Source organism: Physeter macrocephalus, chromosome 8 (assembly GCF_002837175.3).
Source record: "Physeter macrocephalus isolate SW-GA chromosome 8, ASM283717v5, whole genome shotgun sequence".
Taxonomy (NCBI): Eukaryota; Metazoa; Chordata; class Mammalia; order Artiodactyla; family Physeteridae; genus Physeter; species Physeter macrocephalus.
In genome coordinates, this window is record NC_041221.1 from 27,453,802 (window position 1) to 27,475,036 (window position 21,235).

General features: G+C 39.7%; 1 protein-coding gene across 1 annotated transcript in view; it reads right to left on the bottom strand.

Moving 5' to 3' along the window:
- DNAH5 (dynein axonemal heavy chain 5) overlaps positions 1-21,235 on the bottom strand; it is a 258,228-nt gene that overhangs the window by 14,898 nt on the left and 222,095 nt on the right. The window contains exons 66-74 of the mRNA XM_028492810.2: positions 18,917-19,160; positions 17,816-17,930; positions 17,137-17,327; positions 13,130-13,251; positions 10,101-10,250; positions 7,043-7,288; positions 3,777-3,996; positions 2,217-2,422; positions 1,370-1,573 (exon numbers count right to left, since the gene is read on the bottom strand). Of these exons, the coding sequence (XP_028348611.1) occupies positions 1,370-1,573; positions 2,217-2,422; positions 3,777-3,996; positions 7,043-7,288; positions 10,101-10,250; positions 13,130-13,251; positions 17,137-17,327; positions 17,816-17,930; positions 18,917-19,160 (1,698 nt within the window). The remainder of the gene's footprint in view (positions 1-1,369; positions 1,574-2,216; positions 2,423-3,776; positions 3,997-7,042; positions 7,289-10,100; positions 10,251-13,129; positions 13,252-17,136; positions 17,328-17,815; positions 17,931-18,916; positions 19,161-21,235) is intronic.

Below are 21,235 nucleotides of genomic sequence, written 5' to 3' on the forward strand. Positions count from 1 at the left end.
ATGTACGTTCCCCATAAGAAGGACAGAGACTAGGAAAAACGAGAAATATTGAAAGAGCAACAAAGTTACAGAGAAAAACAGACAGCAAGAGACAATGACAAGCAGAGCTAGCGGGTAAATACTCCCCCAGCTACTTGAAAACAAGAAAATTTACCTACAATTTGACATATAATCGTATGTGTGAATTGTATCCTTAACTTTATTCATGGTTTCCCTCCCTTCTAGTCCATTATTTTATTCCTTTTTACATAATGCCTTTTTATGAGCTACCTCAAATTCATTGTGAAATGAGGCGTATGTAAATAAATATAATGTGCAGGTATACCTAAATTTATACCTTCATAGGCATTCTCCTATTCAGTGCTAATGATTTAAAGACACATATAGTACAGTTAAGACAAATATATTTGTAGATTTGAATTAATAAAAGTGTAGGGGTGGTGATATATGATAAACTCATCACGCTTATATATCACAGAACCTCTAAATATACTGATAAATTTAGCTCTTGGCGGGCTGTTGTGCTTTACTTTGTTCATCCTGAGATAAATCTTAGAGGTAAAAGAGTTCGCTAAATGATGATCTAATGAATTCAAGGTATTGAGACAGAAAATGTAGTTACCTGGAAGGACAAATCAGATTTTTTCCCAAATTTCCCGTCAAAATCCTATTCCTACTTAGAGCAGTGCTTCTCAGTTGGAGGCGATTTTGCCCCCACCAGGGACATTTGGCAATGTCTGGAGACATTGTAGGTTGTCACTGCTGGGTAGAGAGTGAAACTGACACCTAGTGGGTAGAGGCGGGGGATGCTGATGGCCATTCTACACAGGTCAGTCCCCCAGTCAAGGAAGTATCCAGCCCTGAGTGTCAACGGAGCCGAGGCTGAGAAACCCAGTCTTAGAGGCAGCCCTTCTACAGAGTGCGTTCCTGAGCATACTCATAAGCTGTCCATTAGGCCAGGATTGAGGAACAGATGTCACGGGATAAGGCAAGCGGATTGAAACAGAACAGATTGAGTCTAGAGGCTGCCTTTGGGTAGAGAGCTCCAGGGGATTTGTGTAGGTTCCCTGGTTCTAAATCTGCCCAGTCTATCACCTCGCCAAAGAATATTCCTCACTGGGGCATTAAAAGGGGAGGAAAGAAGGGAATTCACATAAAACACACCCTCAGAACAAATATAAACAGTTTAATCATTTGGTGACTATAAACACATGAAGACAGCATCTATGGTGCTTGGAACCTTCCATGTTCAGGATGCATCACCATTAAAATTTATTTTCAAAGAAGTACATACAGTATAAATAAATATCAAAAAAGCCAACTTGCTATAGATACTTGCTCTATACAAAAAATTCTGAAGATGACAAACCTGAATATACTGAAGATAGTTATCCACCGTGCTGCATTTTGGAATATTATATCCTCGGTAGAAGCTAAACTCCGGTCCAAACATATTTTCACTGAACCAAACCTTAGCAAGTGTGTTCAACAATCTCTTGTCATAGTCATCAGTGACTCTGCCTCCGTACTGAATCTCTCCTATCATGTAGCGAACGGTGGTCCAGGAGACGCCCTGGGAAAATGTACAGAATGATTGTGGACTGACTACTGTCTCACCCCCATTTTCCCTGCCAAGTAACACCCATGTCATCATTGTCATCCATGTCATTTACTCCTTCATTTATTCACTCCTCAGTAATGTGAAAAGTGCAGAAAGAAAGTTAAATAGGCAGACATGAGGGGTAACTCAAAGCTCGTGATCATGACTTGAAATAGATTCTCTTGGTGCATTCATATGTTTCTATACTTTGATTGCAATAGAAAAAAAATTGTTTATTTTTTGAGCATATAGAGGCTGTTGTTTAAAAAGCACACACTCCAAAAGTAATCTAGACTCTGAATTTTTCACGTTTTAGGATTTTAAAAAACACACTTCTTCACCCGTTCCCCCCTCCCTCCAATAGACCCCGTTAGGTTGTCTTACTTGTAATGTCAACTTGTCTTTGAGAAGTAAAAACATAATCAAAATTTGTTCCTTTTTTTCCCTAAAATCAAGAGGCTAGTGTGACCCAAGCTGCTATGACTTAAAGAGAATGACTTCGCCAGCACAGAAAATCATCACTCTTACAGGATTTACGCCAAGGCTGGGCGGGCATGTTAGCTCAAGGACCCAAGTCCCCAATCACCGGGGGCACGAAGCAGTGTGTGCACAGTACCTTTTTGAGATCCATGTCGTCTAAGTGGTTTTGGATGAACTGCACCGTGGCGTTAAAGTCGGCTTGGTTAAATTCGTAGGGTATGTTCCACCCCAGGGGGCCGAACTTGCGCCTCTCCTGGACCGTGGAGTGCAGGAAAGCCACGGCATACAGCATGGGCTTCCACTGGGCTACAGAGCACACGTCCAGCAGGTCTTGGCTCACACCTGGTGTGGTCAGTTAGGTGAAAAACTATATCATCTCTCAAACATCTTTACTCTCTACTACTTTTATAAGCTATTAATTATTTTTGTAAATTCCTGATATTAAACTTCACTTATCTTGAATTACTCTTACCATATTCATATGACAATTATAAATTAACTTTTGGGTACCCAGAGGGCATTCCTCTCTGAAAAATATGCACAGAGATTTGAGGCGGTTGGGGGCTTGCTAACACGGATCAAGTTCTTGGCCAACCTAACAAGATAATGCAGGGATAAAACAGAGATGGAAGAATAGTGGCAGTAAAATAAATATTGCTACTATTACTACAACTACTACTACTAATAATAATAACACCTATTACTACTACTACTACTAGGGGCATGTACACAGGTTGCAATGGCTTCTATATACTCTTTTAACAATTTAATATTAATTAAAATCGTGTATATAGAAGCCCATTGCTACTGAAAAGTATGAACTATTAGATATAAAATAAGCTGCAAGGATATATTGTACAACATGGGGAATATAGGCAATATTTTATAATAACTATAAATGGAGTAGAGTCTTTAAAAATTGTGAATCACTATATTATACACCTGTAACATATAATATTGTACAGCAACTATATCTCAATTAAAAAGAATAATAAAATATAATAATAAAATAAAAAAGAAGCCCATTGCAACCTGAGTCAGGTTGTTTGAGTGATTAGCACCCAAGAGAACAAAGCATTTGTTCAGGTAGTAATCAGAGCCGGGATTTCTAACTCCAAGTCCATACTCTTTCTGTGACCATGAGCCTCAGACAGGAAGCTATGATACAGAAGGAGCAAATGAACAGAGAGTAATCTCAGCTCCAGTTGTGATAGGAGGGGCATTTTGGTCTGGTTTGGTGGCCCTTGTTGGATTTCTAACTTAGCTCACATTCTGACATCCTGACACACAACTTCATGCAATGAAAGTAGAGACCATAATTGTGACTCAGCCTTTCCTCTTGCAAGAGGCTACTGCCCTACGTTAGGTATGGAGCACGAAGACCATAAACGACATTATCCATTTTAGATGTTATCATAGAAAGGCAAGTGTCTAGCAGAGAATAGCATAGGCCAAAGTAGAGCAATAGTGGGGAAATAGCAAAAATATAAGGTGGAAACCTGAGCTCTGACGCCCTAACACAGCCAGAGGATATTCCACATGGAGCAGGACAGAGGGGGCTACCCCCTCACCATCATGTTAAGTCATAGCACCACTTCTCATAACTAATCCTAGCTAATTCATTTTTCATAATTTCTTTAAGAAAACAATTTAAGCACAAGAACTCCCATAAACTTGGAAGTATTCCTCGACTCACCACCATATGTTCTTTTCAGTCCTGCCCGGAGTCCCTGGGGGGGCTCATTGGTAAATTTAATGGACATCTGAAGGAGGGTAATGGGAAACTGCTTATGAGCCTCGGTCGTCATCCACAGGCGGAAAGCATCATGTACAATCTCGGTTTCTATAATTACGTCCATTAGCTCATCCATGAAATCGAGTCCCAGGTGGCAGTTCTGCAAAAGTGCCCAACCTCCCTACATCAACAACAGGACATGGAAATTAGTCGATTTTGTGTTTCACCCAGAGATTTAAATTAGTACGTTCTCTAGAAATTAAGTAATTAAAATTTAATAGAAAGGCACGTTAACCCCTTTAAAGTAATCTAGGTCAAATCTAAGGATATGATCATGTTGAAATAAGATAGGTTACATTTCTTTTTATTCCATGTATGTGTCTCACAGTGTACTAGCATGCCACTTGTAGTAATAATATACAGTGGGGGTCACGAACATCACCGAAGTGAAACATAAAAAGAGATAACGGCACTTCCAAGTAAAGGTGGTTGACTGAAAACCATCACTTAGCTCAGGTGCCTCCATTAGTACGTTCTCTAGAAATTAAGTAATTAAAATTTAATAGAAAGGCACGCTAACCCCTTTAAAGTAATCTAGGTCAAATCTAAGGATATGATCATGTTGAACTGAGATAGGTTACATTTCTTTTTATTCCATGTATGTGTCTCACAGTGTACTAGCATGCCACTTGTAGTAATAATATACAGTGGGGGTCACGAACATCACCAAAGTGAAACATAAAAAGAGATAACGGCACTTCCAAGTAAAGGTGGTTGACTGAAAACCGTCACTTAGCTCAGCTGCCTCCCCAAATTCCATGAAAAGTACAATGAAGGGACTTTTTTAAAGGTATGAACTCTGAAGGACAAAGATAGTGAAGGTGAAGACAATGTCAATAACACTGAAAACAGACTCAAGAAAGCCGAACCCTAAACTGACCATTCGGGGAGAGCTGAGACGTAAACTGATTTATACCATATAACTCCCAAAACCCTCAAGAAGAGGTGACGAAGGTCCTTCTGGAAGTGGGGGAAGATGATGGACTAATACAAGAAGATTGAAAGTCCAGACCCCTGACATGTTTCCTTAATGAAAGATGGAAAGTTGATTTTATTTAGAAGGCAAAACAGACAGGGTTTGCAGTGGAGGACAGCAGCCTGTTAAGAGTACAGGAACCTCACTGAAAAGAGGTAAAAGAAAGCTTACCTATTGAATTTGGAGACCTATTACCTTCCTTCTCCCACTGAGTTCCCAGAATACAGGCAGCAAGGTATATACCTTCTAGAATAAGGAAGAACCTTCTCTGGGGAATCTGACCACTCTAACAGCAAGAGCCTTAGAAAATAAAAAGCCATATCTCTTGTATAAATTATTCTATGAGCATAAGAAGATTCTTGTATAAAGCAACACAGGCAAAAATTTAGGTCACAAAATAATCATTTATTCAATACCTAATCTACAGGACATTTTTTGCCAAAATCATCTACCATACCCAGATCATAACCTTGAGTTGTTTTCTTGACTCTCTGACTTTGGACCGCTTAGATTTGATTAGTGTAAAGATTTGATTAGTGTAACCTGAGCTATTTTTCTTTCCAAGAAACAAACTAAGCACCAGATCTAAAATCTTAGTCAAGTTACATGTAAAACTGATCATTTTGGAATGTCACATATTCCCTTACATTTTCTTCAGAAGTATATAGCACTGCTGAATAAATAACTATTTATTTTTTCCTATGGAAATTTAATTGACGCTATCCACATTTCAAAAAAAAAGGGAAATTAAACATAAAACATAACTACAAAAAGGCTTCAGACGCTCTCTTTCATCCAGCATACAAGTGACTCTTGACCTAAGTTTCTTAGGTGAGAACTTGGAAGGTTCAATCTTCACCCATGGAAAGGAATCTTTGGCCAAGGTTGTTTCTTTGGCATTGCCACACTCTGTATGAATGTTTTGTGTTCTTACTGAGCAGATCATCCATTTTGCTATTCTTGGGTAGTTGGTTCACTCTGTCATAAAACACTATTGTCTCTGACAAGTTATAAGCATGCTAATAATAATAAAGATTTTTAAAAATTTTTACTTGAAATTAAACTACTAAACAAAAAACACAGATAAATTGAAGGCTAAAAATATTCCATTTAAATTCTAATTTAGTTGCCTGAAACTATTAGTTACACCATTATTTATTTTAAATTCAAGTTAAATCCATGTCCTGTGACTGTTAGTGTTTTTGCTCTAAGTACAGTACTATGCAGAGGAAGGAAGTCAAGGGGGAGGGAAGATGAGGCGGGAGAGGCCAGGATGGAGGCCCACCAAGCCCTCGTGTCAGACCAGACCTAGGATTCTGAATCATGGATGTATTTTTTCATCTCTAAACATATTTAAATCAGCTGCTTTCTGCCCTCCCCCTCCCAACTACAAACTAAGTGCATCAGACAGAGCACAGCACACATGAGAGACCTCTCCCTTTCACCAAAGCTGGGGGCAGGGCACAGCTTGAGGATGGAAGAGGTAAATATGGAGGTTCTAGAGCGCAGTGAGCTCAGTTCCAGACCAGGGGGAGGGGACCAGGATGCAGCACAGTGGTAAGATTCTAGAGTCAGCAGCCGGGACCTAGAACCCAATGGTTTCAGGGTGAGCTTAGTGTTTGGTCTGCTCTGTACACTGTTGAATCTGCAAGCTGCAAAGGGCTCTAGGAGACCCACCTGGAAGGCAACAGGCCAGGTTTCCTGAAAACCTCTGGTACCAACACAGGATAATAGCAGATTCCTGGCCTCTGGGATTGGGGGCAGGCCTAGGGGACCCCAGGGCACAGATGATGCATTCTGGAATCCAAGAAAGGCATGGTGTTGTAGATTCTGGAGAGTTATGGATTCCAAGAGCAGAGCTGGAGGGGTTGGAGCGTATGGCAGAGAGGAAGAACTATGAACCCTACAGAGCGTTCAGGACCTGGAGTGGGCTTTAGCGTTATGCAAACTGGTCAGGAAATAAGATGTTCTGATTGGGCAAGTTTTCCATAAGTCAAGGCTCAGCAGAAAAAGTTTTAAGTGTGTCCATTTTTCCATGGAAATTTTCTAATAGATATCATGCTTTTTCCTGTTTCGTAAACAGAATACAATACATAAGTTTAAACTCTTAAGGATTCATAAGCTCTCTGCATCGTTATTCTATAACCTGTAATGTCAACATCATAACACAAAAGTAGACATCTGATCTCACATTCGCCATGGTCTGCTGCAGGAGCTTGCGAGCGTGGACCTCCTGGCCCTGCCCCATGGACACGTAGCGGGTTTCTATTTTTAATCTCTTCCCCAAGGCGATGATGGAACCTGTGGGGTCTGAGCCCATAGACAGGAGACAGATGAGTGGTGTCCGTGGATCAGATTCCGCCCATGTCTTTTCCAAGTCCAGGATAACACCTTCCACATACTTTTCTCCCATGGAGTCCATGATGTACTTACGTGCCTGCCAAAAACAGTACACGAGTCACCAAAACTAGCTCCAACTCCTTCTTGTGCCTAATTCAATGTGGTTTCCAAAATTCATTTTTGTAGATTATCTCAATGATGTCTACAGTAACCCTGCCAGGAAAATAGGGCAGAGGCTTTTGCTCGTTGGTTTATCTCTTTGTCTGCTTGCTTGCTTGTTCGAATTCTCACTCTGTAGAAGCTGAGTTACTTGCCAAAAACACAATCACCCACTTAAAAGACCAGAACCCAGGCTGGCTGACCCCTTGTCTGGGCCCTGTTTCAATACACCGGCTGCTTCATGCTATACAAAAGATTTAAAATATTAGGCAACTCTATTATTGAGGATGCTTTAAGGGAAAAGTATGTACACTCAAATAATCAAGTAAACAGTACAATGCCTGGGATTTAATGGGTACTTAACAAATAGATAATTACTGCTGAGTGACTACTTATGTAGTGAAATGTATTGCATACTTATCAAAGTAATTAATTTTTAAGGATTTAATCCAATTGCTTCTGGAGCACACGGTAACACTTATTTTTGTATCTCTTAATATTTTTTTCAAGGTTGGCCAGATCCAGTATTGAATTCTCTAACCTAAGTATAAATGCCTGCACATTTTTTACAGCTTTCTGAAAGGTACCTTACAAGTTTGCCCGACATGTTCTTTGGCTTCTCCAAAAGTCTACTTGTTTACACATTCATCACAGCCGCTGGGCAGCGCGCTTCATGATCAGGAAGGACGTCAAAGGCTGGACGCTCAGGTGTTCCAAATATTGCAGTTGTTTCTCAGCCACAGGCACCTGGGTAGCTGCCATCATTGCAGCATCTCTCAAGATCCAGGTGTTTTGTCCTCTGGCATAGCCAGGAGCTCAAAATGGCCAATCTTGCCACAGAACTCAGCACTGACCCCACCTGGACATTCCCATCCAAGCTATGAGCTAACATACTGTTACCTATACATACATCAGGGGCCAGGAGGTAAATATATTAGGTTTTCGTGGCCATACAGACTCTGTTGCCCAACTCAACCTACCACTGCAGCATAAACAAATGATAGTTCGTAAATAAATGAGCATGGCTATGTCCCAAGAAAAGTTTATAGACACTGGAATTTGAACGTCGTATAATTTTCACGTATCACAAAATATTACTCTTCTTGGCTTTTTTTCAAGCATTTAAAACTATAAAAACCATTCTTAGCTCACAGCTGTACATAAACAGGCAATAGCACAAGACACTCTCTGACAGTGTGTTCTTCTTGCAGCCAGGCTTTTGAATGTCCCTGGACATGCACTCACGCTCAGCCAAAATGCTACGAACAAGCCTGATGTTGCTTGTAAGGAATGGGGATTAAATATGTCCACATTGTAGACCCTGTAATATGCTTCCCCAGATGGTGTCTGGTTGCAAATCACAAAAGGAATCTAATGTGAGAATAAAAACTTCAGAGGAGAGAACATTTTTCCAAGGGGGCCTTCTAGATCTTGCTTAAGACTTGGGTGTTACCATAAGGGCCATGGGAAGCCATTAAAGGAATACCATAATGATATTTCTGTTTCTTCTAGAATATACAAGAGGGACTAGAGTGGGCAAGAATGAACTACAGGAGACCAGTTAGAAAGACATGGCTGTCATCAGCCTAAGGGTGACAGAGGCCAGAATGAAGATGACAAAGGGGTGGGAGACACTTAAATTTCAGCACTGAACCCAATAAAGTGTTATATGAAAAATATAAAAAGGGAAGGAAGGAAGAGAGGGAGGGGAGGGAGGGAGGGAGGGAGGAAGGAGAGACGGAAGGGGGAAAGAAAAGTCTACTTGAAACTTCTACACTCCCTTTCAATAAGGCAACTGTTTGACAATTCATTTGGGCAGGACAAAAGTAATGAAGTTGAGAAGAAAAACCAAAGGAAGGGTGATCTCAGTGCCCTGAGTTGCAAAACTCATTTTTCTTTTCTCAATAAATGATTGAATCTAGTTGTTTTCATGATTCCACAGTACCTAGGTGGTTACTCTATATGTTTTTAACACTCCCTCTGGAGAGTGAAGGGTAAAAATTCCTACATTCTATTAGAAACCCAGCCTACTGTTATTTTATGACTTATTTAAAGAAGTCCGTAAAAAAAAAAAAAAATCAATGTCTGTGAATAGTAGAGTTTAACTTTTAGCTGTGAAGGCAAGACACCACCAAGTCTGTTTCATGGGTAAATGTCCATGACGGTAAGGCCAACAGATTAAAAGTCTTTGAAAAGATGGATCTTGTAGAGGCAAGGTTTCCATTTAAACCATATGTATCATTCAAAGAAATTGACGCAAACCTTCTTTCTCACATCGAGGTTTGTGACACATCCTGGTGTAATGGCTATGGATTTGGGGATGCTATACTGCCCTGTAGTCTTCCTCTCCCCTCCCCAGTACCTGAGCAGTCTTCCTATTTAAGAAACATCACTTTACTACTAGCAAAATGGAGTAGCCATATCTTGTTTGAGTTACTATAAAAATGATATGGAAAAACAATGCATTACCTTCACATTAGACCTATATGACCACCTTACACAGTTTCCTCATTCACTCTTATCGTATCACTTAGACCAAAGAAAATTATTAAATCACTTAGCCCAAATATACACCTCCATACACTTATTTGTTGTTTATTTTTCCATTTTTCACAATTGTATTGCTAGAAAATTACACAGAAGCCTACACAAAAATTCTCATTGGGATTAACATTTTAAATATTCTTTTAAATTTAAAAGGAAATGTTCCTTTAAAACATTCTCCTATTTTTAAAATATGTACTTTTTACCTGGGCGATAGTTCTGTCGGGACACCAGGATCTAATCAGGAGAAGACGTCTAAAGCAGTCTAGAGATTTATCATAGGCATTTGGAAGGGGTTCCTCCTCAGGGTTTTCCTTATCAAACCAAATTTTCCACATTTTCTCATTTCTTGATATCTGAAAATACCAGGGGATAAGAAAAGTGTCACACCACAGAAAAATCTTTCAGTAAGCATTCACAGATATTTTTTCTCTTTCTGACCATTCCAGGCATGTGTGAATGCTATTCCTTGAGTATTTTTTAAAATTTTATATCCTAGCACCAAAAAGTTGAGAGTCTAAAATCAAATGTGACTTGCTCTAAAGTCAGTCTGCACTAACATCAGCCTCCGGCTCCCTCTTAAAGGAGGGAGAGCCCTGGGTTGTGGAATTTCTTCTATGACTTTGTGGGAACAAATCTGCAAAGAATAAAGAAATCAATGGAAATTCATTTTCATTATTTTAAGGAAATCTGTTTTGCTCCATGAGATCCCCTATGACCAAAAACCAAGTCTCAGGCTTACCTGGTGGCGCAGAGGTTAAGAATCCGCCTGCCAATGCAGGGGACATGGGTTCGATCCCTGGTCCGGGAAGATCCCACACGCCGGGAAGCAACTAGGCCCGTGCGCCACAGCTACTGAGCCTGCGCTCTTGAGCCCTTGAGCCACAACTACTGAAGCCCGCACGCCTAGAGCCCGTGCTCCGCAACAAGAGAAGCCACTGCAACGCGCACCACAATGAGGAGTATCCCCCGCTCGCCACAAGTAGAGAGAGCCCGCGCGCAACGAAGACCCAACGCAGCCAAAAATAAAATAAATAAATTTATTATTTTTAAAATTTATTTATTTATTTATCTTTTTTATTTGGCTGCGTTGGGTCTTCATTGCTGCGCGCGGGTTCTCTCTAGTTGCGGCGAGCGGGGGCTACTCTTCGCTGCGGTGCGCGGACTTCTCATTGCGGTGGCTTCTCTTGTTGCGGAGCATGGGCTCTAGGCGCGTGTGCTCAGTAGTTGTGGCACATGGGCTCAGTAGTTGTGGCTCCCAGGGTCTAGAGCTCAGGCACAGTAGCTGTGGTACATGGGCTTAGTTGCTCCACGGCATGTGGGATATTCCCAGACGAGGGCTCGAACCCATGTCCCCTGCACTGGCAGGCGGATTCTTAACCACTGCGCCACCAGGGAAGTCCCAAAATAAAATAAATAAATTTATTTTTTAAAAAAAAAGAACCAAGTCTCATTCACTTATGTTTCCTCATTTCCCAGGACCATTCTTGGAACAAAAGAAGACATTTAATACATGTTTATTACTGAAGTCTCTTGGTCAATACTCTATTAATCTAGAGTAATTGGAAATACACCACCTAACATCAGCATCAAATGAATAATCACACTTGCTTCCTTTAGGCAATTGATAAAGGAAAAAAACACAGTCTATTATCATTTGAAGCTTAAAAAATCAAAGAGAGGCAAGCATTATATGGGCAAGCATCTCAAAATCATAGAATAAATCACATCTGCAAATAAACATGATCTTATGTTCTCTGGTATATTCCCTTTGATTAAAGCCCCAAGTGTATTCCATGGAGATCTAATCAAAGGAAAAACCATTTGGGTTCATATTTAGAAAATATCATGTAAGAATAAAAAAATAACCTCTTTCAATCATGAAAGACTACATAATATGGAGGGATTTCAGGTATAAACTATAATCTCCAGAAGACAGCTACTTCAGTAACTGATAATGGTCCAGGAAAGGTCACTAGGAGTCATCCCATGGGGGAGCAAGCTAGAATGCATTAAAATCTCCCCCCAGAAAAGCTATTTAACCCAAAAGAATGGCTTACACCCTAATCACATGGTAATCACTAGGTGTAAGCCAAAACATAAAAATATAGCAGAGCTTAAGCTTCCAGTCAACTCAAACTGGCAAAGTCAAGAAAGAGCATTAGGACAAGTACCATATGATATCATTTATATGTGGAACCTAAAATATGATACAAATAAATTTATCTATGAAACAGAAACAGACTCACAGACATAGAACACAAACTTACAGCTACCCAAGGGGAAAGGGGGTGGGGGAGGGAGAAATTAGGAGATTGGGATTAACAGATACAAACTACTATACATAAAATAGATAAACAACAAGGTCCTACTGCAAAGAAAGCACAGGGAACTATAGTCGATATCTTGTAATAAACCCTAATGGAAAAGAATATATGTATATATATACACAACTAAATCACTTTCTTGTACACCAGAAACTAACATAACATTGTAAATCAACTATACTTTAATGATTAAAAAAAAATAAAAGAACCAGTGTTAAGACATTTTCTGGTGAAAAAGAGCCTTCATCTGGCAGCTGAAGAAAGCCACCTTGCTGTCCATGCAGCTTCTCGCTGGTCATCATTCTCAAGAAGCTATTTCCTGGCTTGTCCCAATTCAACTTTCTATACCCAAGTTCCATAATACCAATATATACACAATTCATCAGGAACTTGCTGCTTATGAAAGGACATGACTTCTAAAGATAAAAGGCCAGGTGTTTGTGTTAGATTCAGACCCAGATGCCTAGCTAAGGCAGTATAACGAGGAGAGGAAGAAGAGAGAAACAAGAGATAAGAATGGGTATTTATCACTTAGAGGAAGGGTGTTCTTATTACTTTTCATTTCATCTTTAGAAAGATGGCAAAACCTTTTAATCATATCTAATCATTTAATCTAATTGAATCTGTTTTCCCACTTGTGGGTCTCCAATTGGTGATACTGACATATCATCCAGGTCAGCGTTGGTTAAACTTCCTAGGTAACTAATTTCTTCCTGCAAGACCAGCCTACCATGGATGGAGTGTGCTTTATCAGAGTATGAGTGAGCGGTGAGGAAAGTCAAGCACTGGTCATACCATTTTAAGAGTGACAAAGAAATCTGTCTGTTTCCCAAGTAGTGTAGCCAAATGATGAATCAGGAAGCTGCCCACTGTGACATTACCATAAGTTTACTCAAAGCACAAGTTACCTGATCAAGGACATCAGAAAACTGTTTAAGTTTGCTCAGTTCCACCAAATTCAGCCAGGTCATGTCCAGGATCCATTTAGATGGTTTAGGAGGACAGGCTTTCAAGTCCAACGAGGCACCACCTTTCAAGTTAAACATATTAAGTTATTAAATTTTTCTTTCTTTACTGTAAAACAATCTCTTTATAAAAACTTTTGCTGAAACTATTTTAATATCAATTCTTTTACTACCTGGACATTTATTAAACTCAGAAATATAAATCATAGTGATGAACAAGCTTTAACATTTAATAAAGGAATAGATGATTTTAGAAAAACACATTTAAGGATCAATAATATAGCTTTGGATTTAGGTAGTGGTGGATTCTGTCTTAGCTCCACCTGGCCGAGGTCTGGGACAAGCCAGCTCATCTGTCTGGAATTCTGTTTCCAAATACGTACAATGGGAATAATGAAGCCTAGGTGTTGTGATAATGGCAGAAAATATATAAAGTGAGTGTAAAGCACTCAAAACAGGATCAAGGACAAAGCAGAGGGTCACTAAATGAGCAGCTATTGTCAGCATTAAGAATTGCCAAATATTGGCACAAGCTCATTTTAAGGAGAGAATTTATCTAGAAATGTTAGTAGCACTACCTGTTTTTGAAGGGTTCTCCTCTATAAATCAGTATATTATTTACATCCATTTTGAGCACACCCAAGGGCCCTGTGCTATGTCACTTATTTTTCGTCAGTCTACCCACAACAGACATTTCCATTCGGTACTGACTGCTATCTTTTTGCTGATGATTTACCTAAGCTCACATAACTCATATAACTCTCACAGCGCCATAAAATAAATGATAGTTTAAAAAGTTATTGTTGCCCATCCCAGAAAAACTAAATGTGTGAACAATCATATTTTAAGTCAAAGAAAGAGAGAAGGCTATAACCAATAAGGATATAACCAATCCTTAGAAGGATATAACCAATCCATTTGGCCACAATCTTTTTTTGAACAGAGCAGGTCAAAAACAAGTAATAATACTCAAGATATTTACTGAGCCAATCTCTACTTTATTCAGGTACCAAGGACCCCACGAAATTGCTGTCTTTTGCCAAATCCATCTTAGTAGACATCCAAGGTAAGTGGAACAAGAGGTAAGTGAAGACATTTCAGTGAAAATATTAGCTTATAAAAGCAAAACAGATTGCTTGAACACCAGGAAGCAGTTAAAGACCGAAGGACAATGCCACTGTGTTGAAAACTGTCACACCAATTTCCATGGAAACTGTCCATTTTCCAACAAACTGAAAAGAAAAGAATAAGGTATTCACCACAGGATTAGGGAGAAGCTTTCCATGGAAAAGAGTGTTCCTTGCAGCCAAAGATTATTCCTTGTTTAATAGAGGGTAACACTGTCGTGAATATCTTGCCTGCCTCAAAAGTACACTTTGGGCAACAAAGAATGTTGTAATGGTACCGAGTGGGGAACATATTCCTGGATAATATGGCACCAGATTAGATGGACTTTTGATGAATAAACTGCTGGGATATAGGAATAATTCAAAATAAATTCTCAGGATGATTGAGAATTATGTGAGTCCCTTCATCCCTCAAACACTTGCTTTGGGAGAAAGAAGGTTTAAATCTTTATCAGCATACCTTGGAAAAGTGAAACATGCTTACAATGATTTATACAAGTTGTACCTTGTATCGTGAAGTGGCATAGCTAAGGCAGACTTAGAAAGTCATCCAGGCTGATGCTTTCCCGTCTTAGAGGTGAGTAAATTAAAAAATCAGTATCAAAACACTGTTGCTATCTAAATAACATTTTCAAACAAGTGATCTTAAAGTCCTTACAGAAAGAGTTAATGTCCTCGGGCAGCTTTCACCAACATAACTAACAAAGGGAAACCTTAGGAAACTCTGTGTCCTGAAGGAGTATTAGAAATAGCTGTTGAATGTCCAAAGTCCCACAAAATCCTGTCCAACCTATGCAAGCCTCAGATTAATCAAAATAAACTAAAAAACTAAACATAATATAACAATGCTTATCATCTGTTGAGCTATTCTATGTGCCAGGGTTTATATAAGTTGCGCGAATTCTCAATAATCCTATTATGTAGATCTGACTATCCTTGTTTCATAGCTGAGGCAACTGAAGCTTGAGAAGTTTAAATAATCTGATCAAAAGCACTCATCCAGAAGGTGGCAAAGCCAACTATTTTCCCCCATGTTTGTTTTGATCACGTCAAACTGAAATGCCAAACTGTAACACACTTTACAGTATTTCTGGACACCATGTTCAATGTCATTTCCATAGGGAAATGCATCTCACTCCTGAATTGAGGGTGTCAGGAACAACTTTCCCATACGAAGCTCCATCAGCTGGAGGACCAGAGTCACTGAGGCCAGAAATCATTTATATATGAAGGACTCACTGAAGAAGGCAACTCCTACACCTACATGTCCACCTAAGGTGATGTCTCACCAGACCATTCATCTTCCAAGTGCTCTGATTTAGGAAACTTGGAACAAAAAGAAACCTAAGGGGCAAGGTTTCAACGTTTAGAAACAAGAGAGAGAAAGAGAAAGAGAGATCATCCACAAATCATAATTTCTGAGTTTTCAAGTCTAACTAAATGAGTCTTTATTGCTACCATAAGATACATAGATATAGATATAGTTATAGATGCATAAGCATATGTATATGAACATGAATATGCATTTGTGTATATATAAGTATGACTCTGACCTACATACCCCCATGTGTGCCCTTCTCTACTGCCCCCATTGGGATCCTCTTCAAGTTCCTCTGCAAATCTACTCTCCATGTAGGTGAAGTCAATGAAAATCCACCCCTCCAAAGATACAGTTGTGCCTTATCTTTAAAGATAAGCCTTTGTTTCAAAAGGTAGAGTAGATAAAACCATTTCGAGCCCAGCATCATTTCCACTGTTCCCTTAAATACTTTTCGTCCAGACATTCAAGAATGTGATAGCAAACGTGTGTTTCCCAGCCTTCCACGGCAGAGGAGACCTGTCTGTGATCAACGCTACAACAGATACAGAGGAAATATCCATGGGATGAGTGGCATGGTCACCTCACCCACTCTGCTCCAGCCACCCTGGTGGCTTGGCTTGGCCTTCATCATAGGACGCCCTCTCCCACTAGAGGCATTAATGTCACCTCCTCAACCTTCAGCACTTTCTCTAAACGCCCCCAGGACCAACATCCGCTGGTCCTTCAGGTCTTGGCCACCTGTCCATCTCTCGGGAATCCCACCCAATGAGAGATCCCATTAAATATCCCATTAAAAGTTTTAAACCTTCCCCGCTCCACATACTAAACATTCCCCAACTCTCTTATCCTTCTCCGTTTTTTCCATAGTGCTTACTAGTTCCTCACATACTGCACAATTTACTTACTGTTTATTATGTTTCAAGTGCCTATTCTGTGTCCTGGCATGCAATAGTTTCCCAATAAATATTCATGCAATTAATGAACAAATAAAATATCTCAGACTTCCCTGGTGGCGCAGTGGTTAAGAATCCACCTGCCAATGCAGGGGACATAGGTTCGATCCCTGGTCCAGGAAGATCCCACATGCCGTGGAGCAACTGAGCCCATGCGCCACAACTACTGAGCCTGCGCTCTAGAGCCCGCGAGCCACAACTACTGAGCCCGCGAGCCACAGCTACTGAAGCCCGTGAGCCTAGAGCCCGTGCTCCACAACAAGAGAAGCCACCGCAATGAGAAGCCCGCACACCACAACAAAGAGTAGCCCCCGCTCGCCGCAACTAGAGAAAGCCCGTGTGCAGCAAGGAAGACCCAACACAGCCAAAAATTAAAAGATTAAATAATTAGTTACTTAATTTTTTAAAATGTTAAAAAAAATCTCACATAAATGCAATCTTCAATGAAATGCAAGGAAACTGCTATTGCTAAAAAAAAAAATGCACAAGACCTTCACTATAATTCCTACATCTGCACCTGTGCACAATGCTTTCTATTCCAATATTGACCTTTAATAAGGGTGAGAAACTCTTCATGCTCGACTCGGTTCCTCTGCATGTCAATCTTTAGGGTAAGCAGCAGGGTGAAGAGAAATTTGTGCCCCTCGTACAACCCCCGAGCCGTGTACTTAAAAACCTCATAGGTCATGTAATCAATGATATTAGCGATCCTCTTGCTTGTAAGTGGGCTCTTGACAGACCTGGAGAAGAGAACATTTAAATCAGACTTGCCCCACCCTTTTCAATTGTCCCTAAAAACAACGTCTTTACTGGAAAATAAGTAACTCTGGAGGACCAATTCTTATTTTTTACACATCAAGAGTAAGCCTCCTAAATCTAAAATAACAAGCACTCTCTCCACCTGAAATAACAGAATCCTCCATGTTGCCTGAATCAATTTTACCTGTGGAGTATTATCACTCACAACAATGTCTGGGGAATTTTCTTGTTTAACAGAAACTTGGGGAAACCAAAGGAATCGATCAGTGGATGAATAGTTGGTAGAGCTTTCTCTAAGCATAAAATGACAAATGAGAATGATTTGTTAACACACTGGTAATTACACTCAACTTAGATTTTTTGAAAAAGAAGCAGCTTAGTTGCAAAGGGAAAATAAGTTATCAATGTAATGTCACCGTTCTAACCCACAGATACAGAATTCAGCTTGGCTTCCTGAGTACAGACGTACCTGGCCAAGGAAAGGTCAAACAAGCCAAGAAACTGGCGGAGCGAAGTCTGATACATCTCATTAACCAAGCACATCTCCGTGATGAGGAAGTAGAGGATGCTGCCCCGGGTAGCAACTAGAAGACAAAGAGCAACATTGCCCTTGCTACGAGCGCAGAAAATAAATGACCCATGCACAGATCAGTCTAAACGCTAAACGAAACAAGTTTTATTTGTACGTCTTAGCAATGACTATCTACCAACAATGGGAGTCTAGAGCAATGTCGTCATATATATTTAATTCTTCTCTGTAAGCTTTGAACAAGTAGTCTGCTATCTGGGGTCATTAAATGATACTTTCTGTTTTAGAATCTCTAGATTCCTTACAAATACATTTTATTACACTTTTTCATAGGTAGAAAAGACAAACGGTGGGACAGCATGGATTGTATTGTAACATCCAGCAAACTGTGTAGGCATTGTTAAGGACCTCATTCTTAAGCTCCATGAGGAAGCCCTGACTAAACTTGGCCTCAAGTTGGTAAAAGCCAAGGCATCGCAAAGACGACGCTCCTGACTCCACCAGCAGATATTGTTTCAATTATTTTTCCAAAAGGCATGATAAATTACTAAAGGAAATTGAATTCTTTTAGCAGCTTCCCTTTATAACCCATGAACAACACTGATTTGCTGATCTGTGGGTAAGGTTGAAGAGTTCCCATGAGACCAGAGAACTACAGGACTACAACCAAAATACAGGCTTATTGCTACCAGATGATAAACAACTAGTGAACGGCCCACAAATGCAGCACAAATTCCTCAGACTTCACTAGTTTGTAGTCAGATGTCTTTAATAATTCTCCTCTTGACTTTCCAGTTTAAAAATAAGTTCACGGGAACCTTAAAGAATTTGCCAATAACATGAATTATAAGCACCTACAAAATTTACACCATTCTAAAATTTCTTCATCTCAATTTTACTGAATATTTAAAGAAATGCCACAAAACACAAATGGCCACCCCATGTTGCATAGTCGTTTTCATAACACCTTACTTCAATTACTCTAATTCTCATTTCTCGCTTCATTTTCCTGTGACATTTGTCTTTCATGACCAAACTCACCAGGTCTATATTCCTCCCGGGCTGAGTTAATTTGAATTTCTGTCTCAGCTGAAATTTCCAGCTTCTGTGTCACCTCCTCGGCTGTCTTTTTTGTGTTACTCAACACAAGGATGAGACTCTCATCTTCCACCAGGAACCCCTGGGTACTGGTCAGACGGTAAAGCAAATTATCTTCTAGCTCCTTCATTCTCCTCTTGTTTGCAGTTACATCTTCCATGAGATGAGTTCTTTCTTTCTCCAGTTCCTGTTAATTTGCATAAATATATTTTCTTCTTAATGAACACCTATGGTTTGGCCATTCCTTAAAAAGTTTACCTATGGGGCTGCTCTCGAGTTCCTGTACTGTAGTTATCATATTTGACTGCAGGAAATACGGACATCAAAATTAGAGGAGGAGAATTAACGGAGGAAAGAAGAATTGGTGGCAAACAATGTAAAATGTGCTAAAAATATTACCAGTATTAACTATTTACCATCTATTTATTTCCTAAAGTCAACTCATTTTTAAGGGACTTCTGTGATCACATTTACTCCTGTTTTGAAACTGAAATTTATTTGAAGACAATATATGCGTCTCAGATTAAATACATTTACCTCTGTTTGGTTTCTTGTTTAAAAGAGCTCTATTGTTGTTTGAATGCGATTATTCTCAACTTGTGTGTTGAAATAGTATCCAACTCTGTGACAAGCAAGTGTCCAAAAGTTAGGCAAGAGCAAACTGCCCTGCTACTGAAGGTACATTTACATTGAAAAATCATCTTGACCTGAAAAGAAAAGATGCTGTCCTCTCCAGGAGAAGGGACGTTCTGAATCCTTCCTAAAAGACCTTTATGTGTAGCTGGGGAGAGAATGGCTTTGGAAGATTATTGCCCTTATTGGCTATTTCTTCCTTTTGGTCGTTTGCAGAGGGAGAGACAGTGAAAGAGAAGGAAAGAAAAGATGGGGCTGGTGAGGGTGAGGGAAGGAGGAAACAGCCATGACACTCAACAAGCCAAGGGCAGCAGGAAACCCAGAGGCTGAGAGATGCTGCCAGCACCAAGTCAAATTGTACATGAAAGTCAAATTGTTTCATGAGAGACTCTAACTTGAAGTTAATAAAAAGATTCACAAGAGGAAAAGACAATGAGGAAATAGAATTTAAAATTTGAAGAGAAAGATACGCATTAGCAAGTTTGCTTGAAAAGCTTTCTAAATATAGTGTCCATTGACAAGGTACCTACGCTTACCTGCATTACTAAAGTTACGCACATTTCAGTGTAAATACAATATGGGGAAACGAAGGTTAAAAGCAGGTGACTTGAACAGGAAAGCACTGTCGGCAGTTCCAGTTGTGTGGGTACCTGAGCATGTGATACCAAGCTCACACTGCTAGAGCAGCTTCAGAAAGGTAAATACTCAGTTAGGTATTCTGGATATGGCTCAGCAGGTTTTGTAGATTCTACTCCCTATCGAGAAAACTAGAAATCTAAAGTTATATGCAGTGATGAATCACACGAAATCATATAAAACATAATAGGACTATTCATTAATTACATGATTATTTACTTTCTTTCTAATATAACATATAAATTACTTAATAGTCATGCTCCAAGGATTTTTTGGTTCATTGATACATTCTCCAACTCTTAGTACAATGTCCGATACATAGTAGGCTCTCAATATTGCCCGGTGAATGACTAAATGCCATACCCCTTTTCGAACTGATAAACTGAAACACATTAGTGTACCAGAAAATCTAGTCATGTCTTCATGCCAGAAATACAGACATGAAAATTCTCCCTTTGTAACAAAAACCATGAAGTTAAAAATAAAGGTCATGGTAGCAAAACCGCATGAAGGCAAAAAGCAAAGAGCCCTGGCCTCTGCTTTACGTTCCAGCTAGTTAATCACCATTGGTTGAACAGTTATGGTGGGTGGGACCCTACCAGGCTCCCAACTCATGCTCTGAGCACAGTGAGTCAGGTCCGGGAACATTCTAGAAAAAAGAAAAATTCCCTCTTTAAGCAAAACAAAAGCTCAAACTTGCATCAATTCTTAATTCTTTGAGATACAGCAATGCAATTAAGACCTGCTCTTACTGTCTTTGCTTCCATGTGTTATTTGGTTACATTTGAAAGCTTCCTTACTGGTCATTTTATTTATTTATTTTTTAACATCTTTAGTGGAGTATAATTGCTTTACACTGCTGTGTTAGTTGCTGCTTCATAACAAAGTGAATCAGCTATACATATACATATATCCCCATATCCCCTCCCTCTTGCATCTCCCTCCCACCCTCCCTATCCCACCCCTCTAGGTGGACACAAAGCACAGAGCTGA